Source organism: Pan paniscus, chromosome 3, assembly GCF_029289425.2.
Source record: "Pan paniscus chromosome 3, NHGRI_mPanPan1-v2.0_pri, whole genome shotgun sequence".
Taxonomy (NCBI): Eukaryota; Metazoa; Chordata; class Mammalia; order Primates; family Hominidae; genus Pan; species Pan paniscus.
This window is the reverse complement of record NC_073252.2, coordinates 13,629,737-13,647,267: the sequence shown is the minus strand read 5'-3', so window position 1 is coordinate 13,647,267 and position 17,531 is coordinate 13,629,737. Positions and strand designations below refer to the sequence as shown.

The following is a 17,531-nucleotide window of genomic DNA, read 5'->3' as shown; positions in this document are numbered from 1 at the left end:
CAAGACTCTGTCTCAAAAAAAAAAAAAAATTCCATATTTTCCAAGGTAAGCAATATAAATGGGGCTCAGGAATACCCCATTAGATTAAAAATATCTCCTAGAGAGAGAACCCTTGAGCCTACAAACTAAAGACTTTCAATATAATTTTAAATAAAGTCTTTTATGTAGTATGAGTGCATTTTTTAGTTGATAATCAATTGGCACTATTATGTAGGCTTACTAGATTTGCAAATTTACAAGTTTTTACAAGTCAGTTGGGTCCCTTCCTCAGGAAATCAGTTTAAGTTTTTTTTTCCTATATTGACTCAAAGAGCCTAGTTGTCCTTAAATCCTGTGAATATATTTGCCTTATAATTTGACGGCATTGAATAAACACCCTTATAGGGTCTGTAGTGTTGTAAAAAGAGAAACTGTTAAATAAAGGATCACATTTGGAAAAATAGACTGTGCTGGATAAAACCAGTATTGGATATGAGTACTGTGCTTTGCTTTAAAGCACCTACAACTATTTAAGGAAATACATCCTTGCCCCTTACTCTCAAAATTGATACTCTAGATGGAAAACAACTGAACTATGTCTTTGTGAAATTAAAGTATGGCTAGAAATTAATGTAAACACATAATGTAATATTGATCTCTTAAGCAGAAAGTTATGTATTTGTGCTAACATTCAAGCTTATAGAGATTACAGAGCTAATTATTAAAGTAATTAAACTGTTTCAAGCCAAATATGCTTGGGTAAGTACAACTTGCCTTCAATTAATCACCATGTTTAAATGTACTATATTAAGTAGATCTTTGTTGAGCATCATCAGTGTGCCTGAACTTATACAGATGATAATAATAATGATAGCGCACATTTTTTTTAGCACTTATGTGCTGGTCTTTGTGCATTATACATAGATTAATTATCAAATAACTCTCTACAAAATAGGTATATTTATTATTCCCAGTTTATAGATGTGGAAACTGAGTCATAAAGAGGTTTAATAAATTGTCCAAGTTTGCACAGCTAATGTCGAAGCTGGAATATAATATTGGAAAGCAAGTCAAATTTAAACGTGTTAAAAATGTTTTGATAGACTCTAATATTGAATTATTTTCTCTCTTTAACACCTTTCTAGTTGATTTGGAGCATATGCGAACAATAAAACCTGAAAAACACTTACGGTTTTGCCAGGAAAATGGTTTTAGTAGCCACTTTGTCTCAGCCAAGACGGGAGACTCTGTAAGTAAAATAATGAATACTGTATGTGATGTTTTCCTTTTATTTACTAACATTCCTAGGAAGTATACTTCCACTCTAACTTTTGGAGCAAATTAATTCCTATTGAAAACATGAAATTCCTTAGATTAGATATAACATGTTTATTCTGGTTATATTTTATAATTTATTTAACATAATTTTAGTTATTTTTAAAAGGGGAATTAAAATGAATATAAACCACCCGTAATGTCAGTATCTAGAGATAACCACTCATAACCTCATATGATTCCATCTAGTCTCTTTTCCTGATGCTCACACTAGTGCTGCTGCCTGTGGCTAGGAGATGGCTTTCATTGAGTGCTTACTTTATTATAGATATTGTACTACTCTGATTATCTCCATTTTATAGACGAGTCTTAGAGAAATTATGTAATGGGGTCCAGATTACACGGCTAATAAGTGGAGGAGAGAGGATTTGTGAAGGCAAATAGTGACACTCTGGGGCTCACAGTCCCGACCCTATATTTACTTTTAAAAATTAAGATTATAATATAGAAATAATTTTATATTTTACTTTTTACTTAATATTTTTATTGTTCCCATGTCATTTAATAATAGATTGAATAATTCATTTAATAAATGTTCAGAAATTTATTCAATCTTATTCTTATTGTGGAACATATAGGTTGTTAAGTTTTGAACGTAATGTTCTAATGTAAAATTTTGTCCATAAGCTTTTGGTGTTTTGATTATTTTCTTTAGGTAGATTCCTTGAAAGGAGATTGAAACATTGCCAAATCACCACCAGAAAGACTAAATTCATGCTATCACCAGCATTGTATGATTGCCATAACTACATCCTTTTAACATTCAGGATTTATCTATGTATTTATTTTAAAATCTTTGTCAAATTGGTAGGCCCCAAAAAAGAAAAAAGAGACTTCACTATTTAAATTTGAATTTCTTTGATTATAATTGAGGTTGAAATTTTAAAAGTTTTATTAGTTATTCACTTTCTGCTTTTTACTTGTTATAACTTTCTATTGCATTTAGAAATTTTCTATGACCATTTTTATATTAGTGCTAATAGTCATGTATCATAATTTTTTCAAATAATCCTCACTGACCCCCATTTGACTATTTTTCCAGTTGACATTTTTCTACTAAAAGAAGTTTGAAATTTTTCTGTGGTTTAAGATTTTTGATGTTTTTCTCTGTAATATCCTTTATAGTTTTACACCTAAAATAAATAATATGATGGGGGTTTATTCTTTTTTTTGGTAAGACCCATTAAAAAATTTGGCCTCCTGGAATCCTTTCCCCTCAGACAATGTGAACATGGGCACATACTCACCCATCCAAGCCTTTTTAAAAAATGTAATGTCAATAATTGTAGATAAACTCATCCATGGATTCACTGGGCTTCTACCCTCACTTAATCTTCCCAGGGGCTTTTTTTTGCCATTTCAGAATTATTTTAACTTGTAGTATTTTAGCTTGTTTTTAACCACTTAGTATTTTTTTGCCACTTAGTGTTTTTTGTTTGCTTATATTGAACCACTATTAAAAAACTTCATTTTTTTAAAGTGGTACTTTGAAATGGTTTGTTCTTATGAAATTACTTTAAGACTTGTAATCATTTCTAGCTCCAGGTAACTTTCTCATTGCTTGAGGAGATGAGCTCCTGGGTTACTATACTTTCTCTGATATTCCTATGTCATAATTCTTAGTGATTTCAGTATCCTTGTTTCTCCCTGATGCCACCATAGTCACTCTTGCATACCACAGATTACATCATTACAAATTACTGTGGCTCTTCTATTATCTCAGTATCAGGCATCCTAATCACTAACCACCAACCATCTTCTATTTCACACCTTTGAGTGTCCTAACACAACCATTCTCAACCGTAGCAAGACCTACAAGACATTGATCCTAACACCTTTGCAAAATCTTAACCTCTTTTCATGTCTTCATTTTTCTCTCTTCTGAACTTAAATCTCATGGCCAGTCCAAATCATTGCCAGCATATACTCTCAGTTCCCTTTTCCCTCTTTCATTTTGTCAGATCCGCTTGGCTAAACCTTAATTCTGGTTTAAACCAAGCCTCCACTTTTTCATGGGTGTACCCATGAACATGACCAGAGAAAAACACAGAGGCATGCTGGAATTTTCACTTTAAGTTCACAATCACTAATCTCAAGTGGGCCCTTAATGCTGCTCAGTAATTATGCTCTATATCCCTAGTCTATCACCTCTTCCCCTCATCTAGGTGACTTTTTTTTTTTGGTTTTTTTTTTAGAGACAGAGTTTCACTATGTCCTCCAGGCTGGAGTGCAGTGGTGCCATCTCAGCTCACTGCAGCCTCCGCCTCCTGGGTTAAAGCAATTCTCTGCCTCAGCCTCCTGAATAGCTGGGATTACAGGCACCCACCACCATGCCTGGCTAATTTTTTGTATTTTTAGTAGAGATGGGGTTTCACCATCTTGGCCAGGCTGATCTTGAACTGACCTCGTGATCCACCTGCCTCAGTCTCCCAAAGTGTTGGGGTTACAGGTGTGAGCCACTGCGCCAGGCCGATGACTATTTCATAGCTTCTCTTCTCTCTTCGAATGTTCAAACTATCCTCCTCTATTCTATCAGCTGATGACCTTGTTTCCTATTTTATAAGAAATTTGAACCAAACAGAAGACAACTTCTACATACTGCTGCTACCAGGTCTAACCTCATCCTACTTACCCCATCTGTTCTCATATCTTCTGTCTTCTCTGTGGTTAGTATGGGATCTATTCTAGCTAGGGCCAACTTCTCCATTGTGTACTAGTCCCATTTATCTTTGCTGAATCAAGGATATTGCTTTAGCAGTTCTCTCTGTTTCATATGTATTATTTTTTTTCCATCTACTGGATTATTCTTTCAGCACAGAAAATATTATGACTTCTTTTATCTTAAAAACAAGAAAACTCTTGATGCCACATTTTTTCTCTAGCTGTTGCCTTATTTCCTTCCTTCACTTTCCAGTGGATGTTTTAAAGAATTGTCTCTAGTTCTTCTTTTGCCAATTTCTCTTCCAGTTCCAGCAGACTTTTGCCCTCAGTATTTTCCCCAAACTGCTATTATTCACGTCATCAATGGCCTCCTTTTTGCTGAATCCAATGGTCAGTACTCAGCCCTCATCTTATTTGATTAAGTAGCAACATAAATAATTGCTGATCACTCTCGTCTCTTTGAAATACTCTCTGCACTTAGCTTCCAGGATACAACGCCTCCTGGTTTTCTTCCTGCTTCACTAACTGCTCTGTCAGTCCCCTTGACTAATTTTCTTACGTCTCCAGCCAACTAAGGTTCAGTCCTTTGATAATCTCTTTTTCTACACTTATTCCCATAATGGCTTTATTTAGTCTTCTGGCTTTGCTCAGACTTTTCCCCTGAACTGTAGACTCTTATATCCAACTGCCCGCTCAGCATCTCCTCTTAGATGTCTAATAGGCTGCCCAATTTAACATGTTTAGAACTGAGCTCTTGATATTCCCTCCTCAAATCTCTCACAGTCTTCCTCACTTTAATAAATAGCAGATCTACCAGTTGCTCAGGCCAAAAAAATTTTGGAGCCTTTCTTGACTCCTCTTTTTCTCCCACACCCCACATCTGTCACCAAATCCCCTTGGCTGTACTTTGAAAATACATCCAGAACCTGGTGACTGTTTTCTTACTTTGTCCACTTCTACCACTTTGGTTCAGCCTCCATAATATTTTACATTAGTTTCTTTGCTGATTCTGTTTTTGTACACTTGGTCTCCTATAGTGAATGTTCAATGCAAACAATCAGACTAATGCTGTTAAAATAAAAGTCACATTGGGCCACCCTTCCATGCCTTCCATTTCATTTGGAGTAAACGCCAAAGTCCTTCCAAGTAGCCTACCAGATTTTACATGCTTTGTACTCCCTTCATCTCTTTGCTCATCTTCTTTTATAACCACTCTTTCTCTCCACTCCACCACAGTACTTTTCCTGTTGTTTCTTGACCATTGACCATCAGTGAACTAAAATATGCTTCTTAGGGTACAAGTGGCATAAGGCTATCAGGAATATGTATCCTTTTTTATTAGAAGTAAAAATTAATAAAGTTTTGATAAATATTCTATAAGCATGTGATGAATAGGGATAAGAATATGGTAGGACATTTATGAAGAAAAGATAAGTTATACTACAGTAAATGTCAGGATTGGAACTCTAGTAATTATAGCAGACCTGACATAAGCTAACTATGTGTGGAAAGGCTATTTATAGAAAAATATTTGTCTATTTTTGTTTAATCGTAATGGCATCTATTTTTCCTTTGCTCTGAACTGGTAAAATATAGTAAACAGTACCAAGTTGCTTTACTCAAGATACATGGAGAATTTGTTGGAATGATATGAAAGGCACAGAGAGTATTAAAGTTTTAGAAACTAAGACCTTTTGAGATAGGCCAAAGGCGGCTAAAAGGACCAAGAGAAAACCGACAGTGAAAAACTAGGTTGGTAAAGTATAGATTATTTTTATTTTCTTCAGGAATTATGGGAATTTTTATACTAGTAAGTAGGATTGTTTTGTTGTTTTTTAAAGTGGTAGCTGTAATCATCATGTTAAATCTTTCATGTGTGTGTTTAGAGAAAATGATCAATTCATTGAATTGCATGGAGTTTTAAATTATGGCTTTATAATTTAAAAATTATTATATTTAAAATGTTGCTACATTTGACAAATAAAGCTATTTTTGGAATCACCTGCTATATCATATTTTTGCAATTATTGCTGTTTATCATTTTTAAGAAAATTCTGTTTATTTGAAGATAACTTAAGCATGCCTCTTTTAAATCATTTAAACCCATTTTTGTTATGTAGGTCTTCCTGTGCTTTCAGAAAGTTGCTGCTGAAATCCTTGGGATCAAATTAAACAAAGCAGAAATAGAACAGTCACAGGTGATTACCTTGAACTTTATATTTAAAAAATTAACGAATTTCTTACAAGGCATTAATTTTCACCCATAAATTCTTTCCCATTTATGCCTTCTGTGTACGTATCTCTAAAAGCTTTGGGAATAGATTGTATGTATGAATCACTGTTTATTGCAGAAGATGGAGAATGTTAACTTTTTGCCAAATTATGATACCCTTGAAACCTCATTTTGTCTCTTTTGTTGGGAAAAAGATACTAGTATAAGAAAATTTTTATTAGTGGTTAACTGAGTTAAGGTGCTGACCACATTGTTTGGCACTTCTTTATTTAAATCCTTTTGGAGCCTCTATTCAATTTTAAAACATCCTTGACTGTAGTGATATTAGTTTTTGATGTTATTTTATTGTCAGTTTAGTAGTGTTATTAATTAGTAAGGATTTCTATGTTTTTTCACTATTCCTAGATAGTTTTCTTAGGCTAAGAAAAAAACATGCATAGCGGCAGCCAAGAAATTTAAAGTACCACTATAATTTCCCACTAATTCATATGTTTGATAGAATGAAAAATCAGAGTAAGAGCCTATAAAGTTATGCTTCAGAAGTGGTTTGGTTAGAAGTAACAAACTAATTACATTTTTGCTCAATTTCTTCCACCCCATTCGCACCCTGTGCAACTAAAAAAGTATAATTATCTTTTCCCATCCTTAAATTTTTCTTTAATTCTTTTAGAGTTAGTTCTGTATCTTTTTCTCATGGTCTCTGTGTGTGTGTGTGTGTGTGTGTGTGTGTGTGTGTGTTTTAAAACAATTGAAGCAAATATTTGAAATTGTTACACTGATATGGCTGTTTCTAAGACTTGATTAAAACATTTGAAACTCTAAAAGTTTTAATTCCCATCATTCAAAGACATTTGTTTTAGCGCTTGGTATGGCCAAATACAGTGCTAAGATACTTTGTGATGTTTAAATAGCTCCCAGACACAGAAAAAGTGGTTACTTGTTTTGGGCCTAGGAGAATATAGGAAAGAGAAGTCACCATGATTTGCTTGATCACACAAACCTTGGATCCCAGAGGTCAAGTAATTCCTTTGCTTTTTAGCTTCTCTGTCTAAATAATGTTTGTCTCTGCTTAGTTAGAGAGTCTATGATTATCATAAGTGATTTATTGGTCATACATTGTAAACTCAGTATAGTGGTGGGTCTAAAAAAGAATTAAAAGACTTTAAAATGTCCCTGCTTTCAGTAAAGAAAATTAATAGGTTATGTGCCAGGGGGACTGTGTTATCTCAGTTATCCTCATAATAACTCCCTGGATCAGGTGAAATTTTATCATTTTATGATCAGGAAGCTGAGACTGTGGAGAGATTCAGTAACTTGATCACTAACCATTAATTGGGCAGTGGTGGAGCCAGAATTTGCACCCAGGTCGCTCTGACACCAATGCCCTTGGTATTTCCACTCTGCCATACTGGGGGAAAGTGTACTGGGCAGTTTGGAGTGGGAAGGGAGAAAATGGCTGAAAGAGGAGCTGGTATGAACAATATACCTGGGTAGAAAAGGTTAGGTTGTATTTTGGAAACAGAAGAGCAGTTTGGTTAAAATAAATGACCATTTGTGTTAGAGTATAAAGAGTTTGAGAACAGATTTTGGGGATTTATGAATGCCAAGTTGATTAATTTTATTAGACCTATAATCATTTTGAGGTAGGGCAACAAATGAAAGCAGTTTTTAGGTAGAATTAATCTAATGGGATATTTTTATATGTCGTTGGATGGGAGGGAGATTGAGGTAAGGAGACTGAGTTACTGCTACCATGTGAAGAAGGCCAAAGTCAAGATGGAATGGAAAGGTCGGATGGATGTAAGGGAGATTTTAAAGAAGAACCAATAGGGCTTGTGGAATTATTGGATAAGAGAGGATAGAAGTCCGAGATAACCCTGAGGTTTCTTGCCTGGAGGAATGAAGACAGGAGAAACCCAATGATTGCTTGTCTTTCTGAAAGGGGGAATGGTGGGCTGGTGCTTCACAGGTGAGAGGGCTGCACTGAGGAAGGATTCCTTGTACTGCCTGAGCTGTGCAGCGGTGATCAGATACAAGGAGACCTCTGGAGAAATGAAACAACTGGAGGCAAAATTTGGGGGAAGCTTTACTAACATTAGGTCCCTCGTGTTGCAAGATCAACAGGGTTACTATTTTGACTTTAGATATGGGCTTAATATCCTAGCGTATTTTAAATAAAGAGATATTAGATGTGTTAACTACATAGTTCCCTACCCTCCCTGCACATCTACCTTGTTTATTATGCTTTGAGGTTTAATTCTATCTTCAGTTTGTTGGTGGCATTTACTCTTAATGCATTCATTTGAAGGTGAATTCAAGTTACTGCAGCACTCTTCTATATGTTTGTCAAAATTCTTTGTGTATAGCAAGAATCCTTATTAGTCTTTCTTGATCCTGATGAATTTGGTGTTTTTGCCAATTAAATTATTGATTTTACAATTCATATTTCTCAGTGGAAACATTTTGGCAAGTTCATCTCAAAGACTAAGAAGTGCAGATTATATATATACACACATATATATACACACACACACACATACATACATATATATACACACACATACACACTGCATGTGGTTGTTGCGACATTTGAAAGATTACTGGGGGGATTCAAGGGAATGTTTGAAAGTACTTTGTATTATTCTATAGAGAAGGAGTTAAATGGCAGACTCACCAGTCCCATTGATGTTGATGCTCTACTATAATAATTTAGTTTGTGACATAAATATTTACAGTGAGGTTTTAGTCCTAGTTTCATTCACTGACAATTTAAAGAGATTCTGCTAGTTTATTTCTAACCTAGATTGCTCCTATTTGGGAGTTATGTAAAATGAGTTATCAACACACTTTGCAAGCTTTGCAAGGAAGAGGAAGAGAGAGAAAAGAAAGTGAATGCAATTTATTAACACAGTAACCATATTTTGAGGGTCTGTGTAATGCCAGGGGGCCACACTAGAATCTGGGGATACAGAAATGAATAAGAGAAAGTCCCTATCCTCAAGGAGCTCCCAGAATAAGTGGGGCAGCCAAACATTTAAACAATGAACACTATAGATCCATTTTTCACAATTCCCAATTTGGTTAATAGTTTCATTTGCATCATTTATGTAGTCTTCCCCTTCTCCACTACCAACCATTATCCTCTAAGATAGTGTAAGAATTGATACTGTTGTTAACAAGTGTTCTAGTTTCCCAGGTTGTTCAGATTTTTTATTTGCAAAGTACATAGACCTTTAGGAGAAAAAATAAATTTACAATTGCTGTTGTTTAGGAAATCCAGCAATCAGCTCTTTAAGAATGCATTAGATAATTGATAAAGAAAAAGCATAGTCCTTTCAGTCCTGTCTTGTGTCCTTCAGTCTGAATTGCAAGGAAGTTTTGCCATATCTACTTGGTGTTAAGAATTCTTAGTACATTTTTAAGCCTCAGCATTTTTACTTGCCAATTAATAAACTGTGAATTTCTACTTGGTTTGAACTAGGTATGTATTAGTTTTTAAAATACCAAAAATTTCTATCATGTCTGAGATATTCATTAAACTTGCTAAAAATATATATTCCTTATTGTCCCCTCAAATTATTTTCAGACTGTATCTGAAAGTATCTCATGTAGGGCTTGGCATGTAATAGACATGCTCAAGATTTTAGTTATCTTAATTTGCATATTATTGTACAGTACAAGTACCCATTTAACCTTTGGTATTAAGAATCCTTTCTGCTTTTTAGATTTACCTGAATGTTGATCTTCCTCAGATTCTTCTTACCCACATGTTAATTTTTTACGATCATTTTCTCCAGTATGTTTATTAAAACTGTACTGGGATTTCTTTCTTATCCTAAAGACCACTTGTTTTCTTGAGGGGGATATTTTCTTATTTTGTACGTACTACTCTAACCCTCAGATATTGAACGTTGCTTAATGGATTTTCATATTACATAACATTTTTTCTTTTTCTATTCACCTTTTAAATTAATTTTTTAAATAAAATTTCAAAACCAGATGGGACTTTAGAGATCATGTCGGTAGACCTTGTTTTTATAGATTAGGAAATTGCGAAGACAGAAGACGTGAAATAACTTGCCCAATGTTTTGTTACTGGCAGCATATAATGGCCCATTCGTTATATAGAAGAGTAGCTTTTAAAAAACTCCCACTCTGTGCAAAGTACTATGCTTTTTAACATGTTATATCCTATATCCATGCTTTAAATTGTATTCTGTAATCTTGTTGCACTTTGAATGTATGCCAGTCAGAATATTCTGTAGTTACACATCTGTTTTCTGTGCTAGACTCTTAGCATCTCAAAAAAACAGAGATTATGCATTATTTACCTAAATGTCTGCAATATCTGGGATGGTGGTTGGCTTTGAATGAATGACAGTGACAGATGTTTTAGCCTTCAGGGTGTGTTTACTCCATATCCTGGCCATGACAAACTATGGCTTTTGCACAGAGTCATCTATACTCCTTACACCTTGTGCCCCAACCCATAGGTTGCTTTCTTGCTTATGCCCTCCATGGCTACCACTTCCATTTCCAGTATACACTTGGCAAATGCTCTTTGAAAATATCAGGGTTAAGCTTGTATTCACCCATATAACTCTTTTCCTCTTAGGGCCACTTCATTATTTTCATTTCATCAACTAATAGCAGAGAATAATCGAGTGTGCTTTGTGGCTCTAAAAATAAAGGTTGGTATTTTATAGGTAACATTTTCTCTAAAAACATCAATAAATGGCTTTTAAATAAGCTGACTACAGTGAAACCACCTACCATGAAGTTTATGACATGGAAATTATGTTTTTCTAATCATAGAAAGTGAAATTTGGAATCTGCAGAGCCTTGGTTATGGCTTACAGTTCGGAAACATTTTACAAAGCTTTATGTCAAAGAGTCAAAGCCCCTGAGAGTGATGCTGTCTTGTTAATTCTTCATTAATTTGATGAAAATTAATAATGAAATCCAAGTCATTTACATTAGTCAGTACTTGGACCAAAATGTTTTGAGCACAGGACAGTAATCTGGTTGTGTTTATAGGATAAGACTTAAACCAACATTTTGTTGGATTAATGAGTTGCTCCCTGATTATGAAAATCCCATCTCTTCATTGTAACCCATAGTTTGGCATGAAACAGTTAGGTTTGGGGAGGTTAGATAATGGTATACAATATTTCACTGATGTACCCCCTGACTCATACCTCATTTGGCAGTTGGTAATGCTTCTGTTGATAGCATCAGGCAGAGTGCCTAGTAAATCATGAGTCTTGTCCAAAAGTTAATGCTGCTTGTTGCTAAAGAACTTAAGCAGAAGCCACCCAAGGCTAATATGTTCGTATGCCTCAGCATCCTATTCATTTACTCTCAATTGTTTATAGGATCTTTATTTATAAATGTAGTCACAGACAGCAGCTCATATTAAGATGCTTTTCTATCTTAATAAATTAATAGATGCTATTATGAAGGATGCGTGTCCTGAAATAAGTTATTTGCAATCACATGGATAGCGAGGATAGGTCTAAATCTAAAATATTTGGGTAACATGTTATCTGTGTCATACATATTTGTCACATATGGTCTTTTTATCCTAAGGGTAGCAGCAATTAAGAATATAACAAGGTAAAAATAAATAGTTTCTTATTTAGTAAAACTCTTAGATATTTGAAAGCAACAGTTATTGTACTTAAATATTGTACCTTGTGATTTTTTTTTACATGACCTGCAACTGCATTTTGAACTTGTTTGTTTCTGTATGGAATTTGGAAGTATGGAGGTTAGGATCGGGAGGAATGGGGGAGCGGGCATCATAAGGAAGTCTTGGACAAGTAATAAATAGTATTAAATATAAAAATTGTAAATGGCATATGCCTTCCTCTGATGTCTTCATTCCTCTCCCCACCTTCAAAGATAATTAATTACTCCTTCCTCTGTGTTCCCACAGCATATTATAAGTCCACTAGTTAAGTGTTTATCTTGTATGGCAATTAGTTGTTTATGTGTTTCTCTTTCCATTAGGGCCTCAGCAACTTGTGAATAGATTCTGTGTAAGTCGCCCATACTTTCACAGTATAGAGCGACTGGCACATAGTATATCTTCAGTAAAGCTTGTTAATGGAAATGGAATTAATCCTTTTATTGCACTTTAACATAGAAAAACCTCATAATTCTTCACAGTCTTCTGAAATTCAGGGCATTATATATGTTATATATAATTGTGTTATCAAAAATGGAACTTACAATTTGGGAAGTTAAGTGGTCATATCTATTTCAGCAATTAAATAGAATTACAAAGAATAATGTTTCTTGGGTCTTTGTTCCTTTCCTTTTCTTTCCTTTTGTATGTGTACATTCTGCTGTTTGTGTGTGCGTGTGTGTGTGAGACATGTTTACATTTATATGTTAATTTTATTTTTCTACTTTGGTGTTTCCTTCTATATTCAGTCATTGAACATACTTTCCATTTTGTCTTTTTTTTTTTTTAATTCTTTTTTCTTTGTCTCATTTATGTTGTATGGAATTGACAGCGTATTGTCAGGGCAGAAATAGTGAAGTACCCGGAAGAAGAAAATCAACATACCACCTCTACTCAGAGTAGAATCTGTTCAGTACAGTAGTGCAGGTATTAAGTGATAAATTATTATAGTTTGGGGAGGTGGGAAGGGAGAACCATTGAATGCTATCTTGTTCTTTATTCCCTATGAATAGGGAAGTTCAGATGATTATTGTACATTATTGGAAGTTAATATCACGTCTACGTCTTGATTTAGAACTAAAAAATTGGTCCTCTGCCAGGAGACATGAATTAAGAAATTGGGAACAAATTAAAATAACATTTCAGTTACTTTTAAACATATTTGTCTTTATGGTTGTGTTTATTACATGTGCAGTGAAGTAGAGAATTGAGGCAGTTATTTCATTATTCATTCCTTACCATTTTTCCTGAAATAGCTTGGTAATTGAAAGAGTATTTTTAAAATTTGCCTTGAATTGCCCTTCTTTGTCTGCTTGTGTGTGCAGACTTTGTAGAGTTGAAAACAGTAAAGGATTTGTTTTAAAGTATTACTTAGAGATGAATATTAAGCATATTGCTAAGTGTATCATTTTAGATGTTCCTTGAAGTGTGTGTTAGAGGGAAGGAGGGAAGAGTTAAAATTATCTTTTGGTTTAAATTATTTTAAAAACATGAATATGAAGTAATTTTCTAAATTTTTTCATCGTACTCTTTTTTGTTAGAGTTGTATTCATAACCAATAGTGAGCCATTTGGAAATAGGGATTTTGGAGGAAAGGTTTAGAAATTGGAAAAGATTTTAAAATGGGTTGCTCAGAATATTTCTGCTTTATATGTGAATCCTCTTTAACATTTAAATGTCTTCTTCCAAACTCACAAACTGCTGTAAACATTCAATGAAAAGTTTTCGCTAAATATAATGGCTTATGGAAATATTAATCAATAATGCTGTTTTTTACTTTGATGAGTTCTTTTCTATGATTTAAAATATATGTAAATGATTTAATTTATTTTGCTCTAGATTATTATCAGGGTTTAATTTTTCATTATTGATTTGTCAGTTTTTCATTAGACTTATGATAACCTCAAGTTAATGTCATAAAACCAGGGACAACTCAGTAGCTGAGTTGCCATTCTCTTCTTGAAAAAAAAAAAAAATCCACTCTTCGTTTGTTTGTCTGGCTTATTCTTTTAATATCAACTCCTGCTTCATTTATGGTGTCCATCATCAGAAGTTCAGCAAAGTTCAGAAAATAAAAATATACTTTAAGGAGCTCTTTCTAAATGTTCTGATGTCCTGATAATAACTCTGTTTTCTTTTATGACAGAGGGTGGTGAAGGCAGATATTGTAAACTACAACCAGGAACCTATGTCAAGGACTGTTAACCCTCCTAGAAGCTCTATGTGTGCAGTTCAGTGAGCGCATTTTTCTTTTGTGTTGATAGTTCTGGCTGCCCTTCACCTCTGGGTGGGCCCGAGGACTTCTAGGAACTTGTTTTATCAGTGACCATCTTTGTAGTTCAGTTAACACTTTACTCCCAACTTGCTTCATCATTGCTGTTGCCTCACAGTGGCAGGCAGCTCCTTGGATTTGAAAGAATTCAACTTTGGGACCACACACTTTGAATTCAAAATGGAAAACCCATTCCCTGGAATTAGACTGCTTCATTGCAAAAGAATGATGTTGCTTCTTTGTATGTCCTTGCTTCTTTTTTCATTGATGTAAATTTTTTTAACTTAATATGAAAACTCTCCAAGTCTTGATAATCAGCCAGGATTTTGCCACAGCAATTTCATTCTCTTATCGGAACTTGTATGTGTCAAAGTATACTTCAGAGTGCAAACATTAAGCAAGTAATATATTTTACCTATAGATACTTATGAAGACATTCTTTCGCTATCTATCGTGAGTAAAAGTATATAAAGCTGTTTCTAACTGAAAATGCTTGAAATAAGCCTGTAATAGAAATATTTTTTCATTTTTTAAAAAGGGGCCTAAATTGTTTATATTGTAGTTTGTAACTCACAAAGTAGTATTTGATATTGTATTTTTATTACTGTATCGTTGTTGTTATGTATTGTGTAATACTCAGGTTTGAAGGCTTTCTGAATTCTGATAAATGTTCAGCTGATGCTCCACATGGAATTTCTCTTGCAAACTGCATAAGAGTACTCCCGAGAATGAGTTATGACATTGTGGATCAGACTGTACCTGATGTTCAGATGTTTTTCTTTCACAAATAAACTTATTTAAATTACTTCTTTTGGCAATTTTCTTTCAAACGTCTTCCTTTTTATTACAGAAAGGCAGTGTGCATTTGGATACAAAATTAGTGATTCTGTGAAGTTTAGTATATAGTCAGTCACTTAGAATTGTTAGGTTATTTTGTTGGACCAATTAAAATCCAGACTCCATAGCTTGGCATTTCAGGGGCTCCACATCAGCTGCCTCCTGCCTTTCTACCTCTTCTCATGCCACTCCACTGTACCATCATCACTTCTCTGCAAACAGAGCTATGGACTCATTCCTACTTGCTTTGTGATGCTCCACAGGACTCTGTTTGTCTTGGTCATAGTTGTGTGTTTTTTGTTTTTTTTTTTTTTTGTGCTAAGACACAGTGCCTGGCATGACCGGTGCTCCATATTTGCTACATTGAAGTGGGAACAAAAGCCACCCTTCCACAAAGCCAGTGCTTGTCTCCACAGCTCACAGTTCCACATCAGTACCTCTCTGATAGCCACTGCCCCTTTCTGCTTTGAATCGCTGCTATTTGTGCCCCTGTTTTTTATTGTTTAATAATCCATGAGCTCATTGAAGGGCTGCTCTGGTCTCTTCTCTCTCATGTCTCTTATGGTGCCTGGCAGCGTGCCTTTGTCATAGATTTGCCACAAGTGTGTGTAGAAATTTGGATACCTAATTTTAGAGGTGTAAGGGATTTTGGAAAACTTTGTTCCCTTCCTTACGTGGCTAAGGAAACCGAAGTGTGGACAGAAAAAGTAACTTGCCAGAGATCATTGAATCATAGAGCTAGACTTGATAGATCTGTCTCTATGCTGAGAAATTTAAAAAAAATTAATTAAAAAATTTTGAAAACTGTGACTCTACTTGTTAGTGGGTCCAGCCTCTTTCTATTTTGATTTTTATATTTTTCGTTTTATAATAATTTAGCAGACTTTTAAGACCTTCAAGTGATAAACCCTTCAAGCTATTGCAGCTTATCTTCCTAATATGTGCAGGCCAGTTGACTAGGGATGTTAATAGAATATAAAGTTGAATAAATGAGCTCTCAACCCTCGAGGACTTTACAATCTAGTGGGAGAGATGTTTGTTGTTATTGCTGCTATTTTAAAAGCTGTGATTGATTGAAGCCTTCTGTTAAACTAAACTTGCCCAAGGCTTTACATTTAGTAAAAGGTGAGGCCATGCTCCGCTTGGTCATTTTGTGTTGATTTCACCTCCATCTATGTGAAAACTGAAGGATTTTCAAAAAATTTTTTTCCGGCCAATACAATTACTACAGTACGATAAAGTATGACTTCACACATATGTATGAATTTCAATTTGCAATTTCAGAGAGAAATTGCAAAAGGTCTACGAGACCGAATTTTTTTAGTGGTGTGTTTATAAACTTAGAGCACTGCGTGGGACTGAGCAGGGGCCAGGGAAGAAAATGACGTTGGTAGGCGTTCTTTGGCCTGAACATTTCTAGGTATTTGTTACATGGACTGTTTTACTTTCACACCCGTCTGTGAGAGGGGAATTATTGCCTCCTCTCATAGAGGAAACCGAAGCTGAGACTAAGTGATGATACGAAAGGCCTTCCTTCAGTAAGGGGTAGAGCCAGGGGCTACACAAATTGGTTCTGTGACAGAATGGACTACGCTGGTACTGGTTTTAGGCTGCCTTTCATTTGTGAAGATCACATACATAACTGACGCCCTTCCTGAGAGTTAAATAGGTCTTAGTTTAAGCTGTTCTTTTGAGAAGTGGAGATGGGCCTGTGTGGTCCATCCGCCCTCGCACAGTGACTACCTTGACCAGTAGCATGTGTCCACAGGGGCTGGTGGTGGGAAGTTTGCCCTCTGATCACTCAGATGAAACAAGAATTGCCCCTCTATACCCTCCTGCCTGCCTTTAGTCTCGTTGGCATTATGTCTCTCCCAGCTGAGCATGACTGGTCGTTGAGAGCCTTTTGCCTCAAGGAAAGCAGATGCAGTACAGCATATGGCCAAAGCGGATTTCTGAATTCCATATTACAATTTTCCCCATACCTCGGGTTTTATTTTTGAAACAGAAATGTAGGATTCATGCTTATTTTACTTTGTTACCTCTCCTGTCTGTAGTTTTTAATTTAAAAAATTACAAGTCTTTCCATCTAGTTTTAGGCACTGTGTCTCCTGAAGACACATGCTATAAAGTTTCAAACACATTGTGGTCACTTCTGCTGCTTATTGAGCTTTTGAAAAACACAAAAGTCTTCAACCAGAACTGGTCATTGGATGCTGCCTTTCAAGTGCACCCTCTATTATGTGTGGCCAACCACTCTGGAGTGGTTTTTGGAGTGGCCCAAAGAACTCCTGTGACTGCTTTATTATTCCAGGAGGAGGTAAGCCAGGGCCCTTTAAAGTTGATCACTGAAACAATGTGATGGAGCAGAATAGTTTGTGTGTCGTCTAAAAATAGAAAAGTTTTCTGGCCATAACCTGTGCTAGTGGTTGCTGTAATCTCGGATATCCTGAACAACAGTTGCAAGATTTAAAGGAAACTGAAATGCAGACCTGTTTAACATTACGGTAGACATCCATGGGTCACCT

At 35.2% G+C, this 17,531-nt stretch overlaps 1 protein-coding gene across 4 annotated transcripts in view; it reads left to right on the top strand.

Annotated features, from left to right (window-relative positions):
• The window catches only part of RAB28 (RAB28, member RAS oncogene family), a 108,622-nt gene extending 93,648 nt beyond the window's left edge, over positions 1-14,974 (top strand). The window contains exons 5-8 of one of the 4 annotated variants that reach the window (XM_003826789.5): positions 1,125-1,228; positions 6,096-6,173; positions 10,824-10,899; positions 14,044-14,179. In XM_003826789.5, the coding sequence (XP_003826837.1) occupies positions 1,125-1,228; positions 6,096-6,173; positions 10,824-10,868 (227 nt within the window). In that variant the 3' untranslated portion in view covers positions 10,869-10,899; positions 14,044-14,179. Of the gene's footprint in view, positions 1-1,124; positions 1,229-6,095; positions 6,174-10,823; positions 13,976-14,043 lie in introns of those variants that run through there. The other 3 variants (XM_003826787.5, XM_063603725.1, XM_055111201.2) reach the window with 3 other exon arrangements.
• Positions 14,975-17,531: the final 2,557 nt, after the last annotated feature.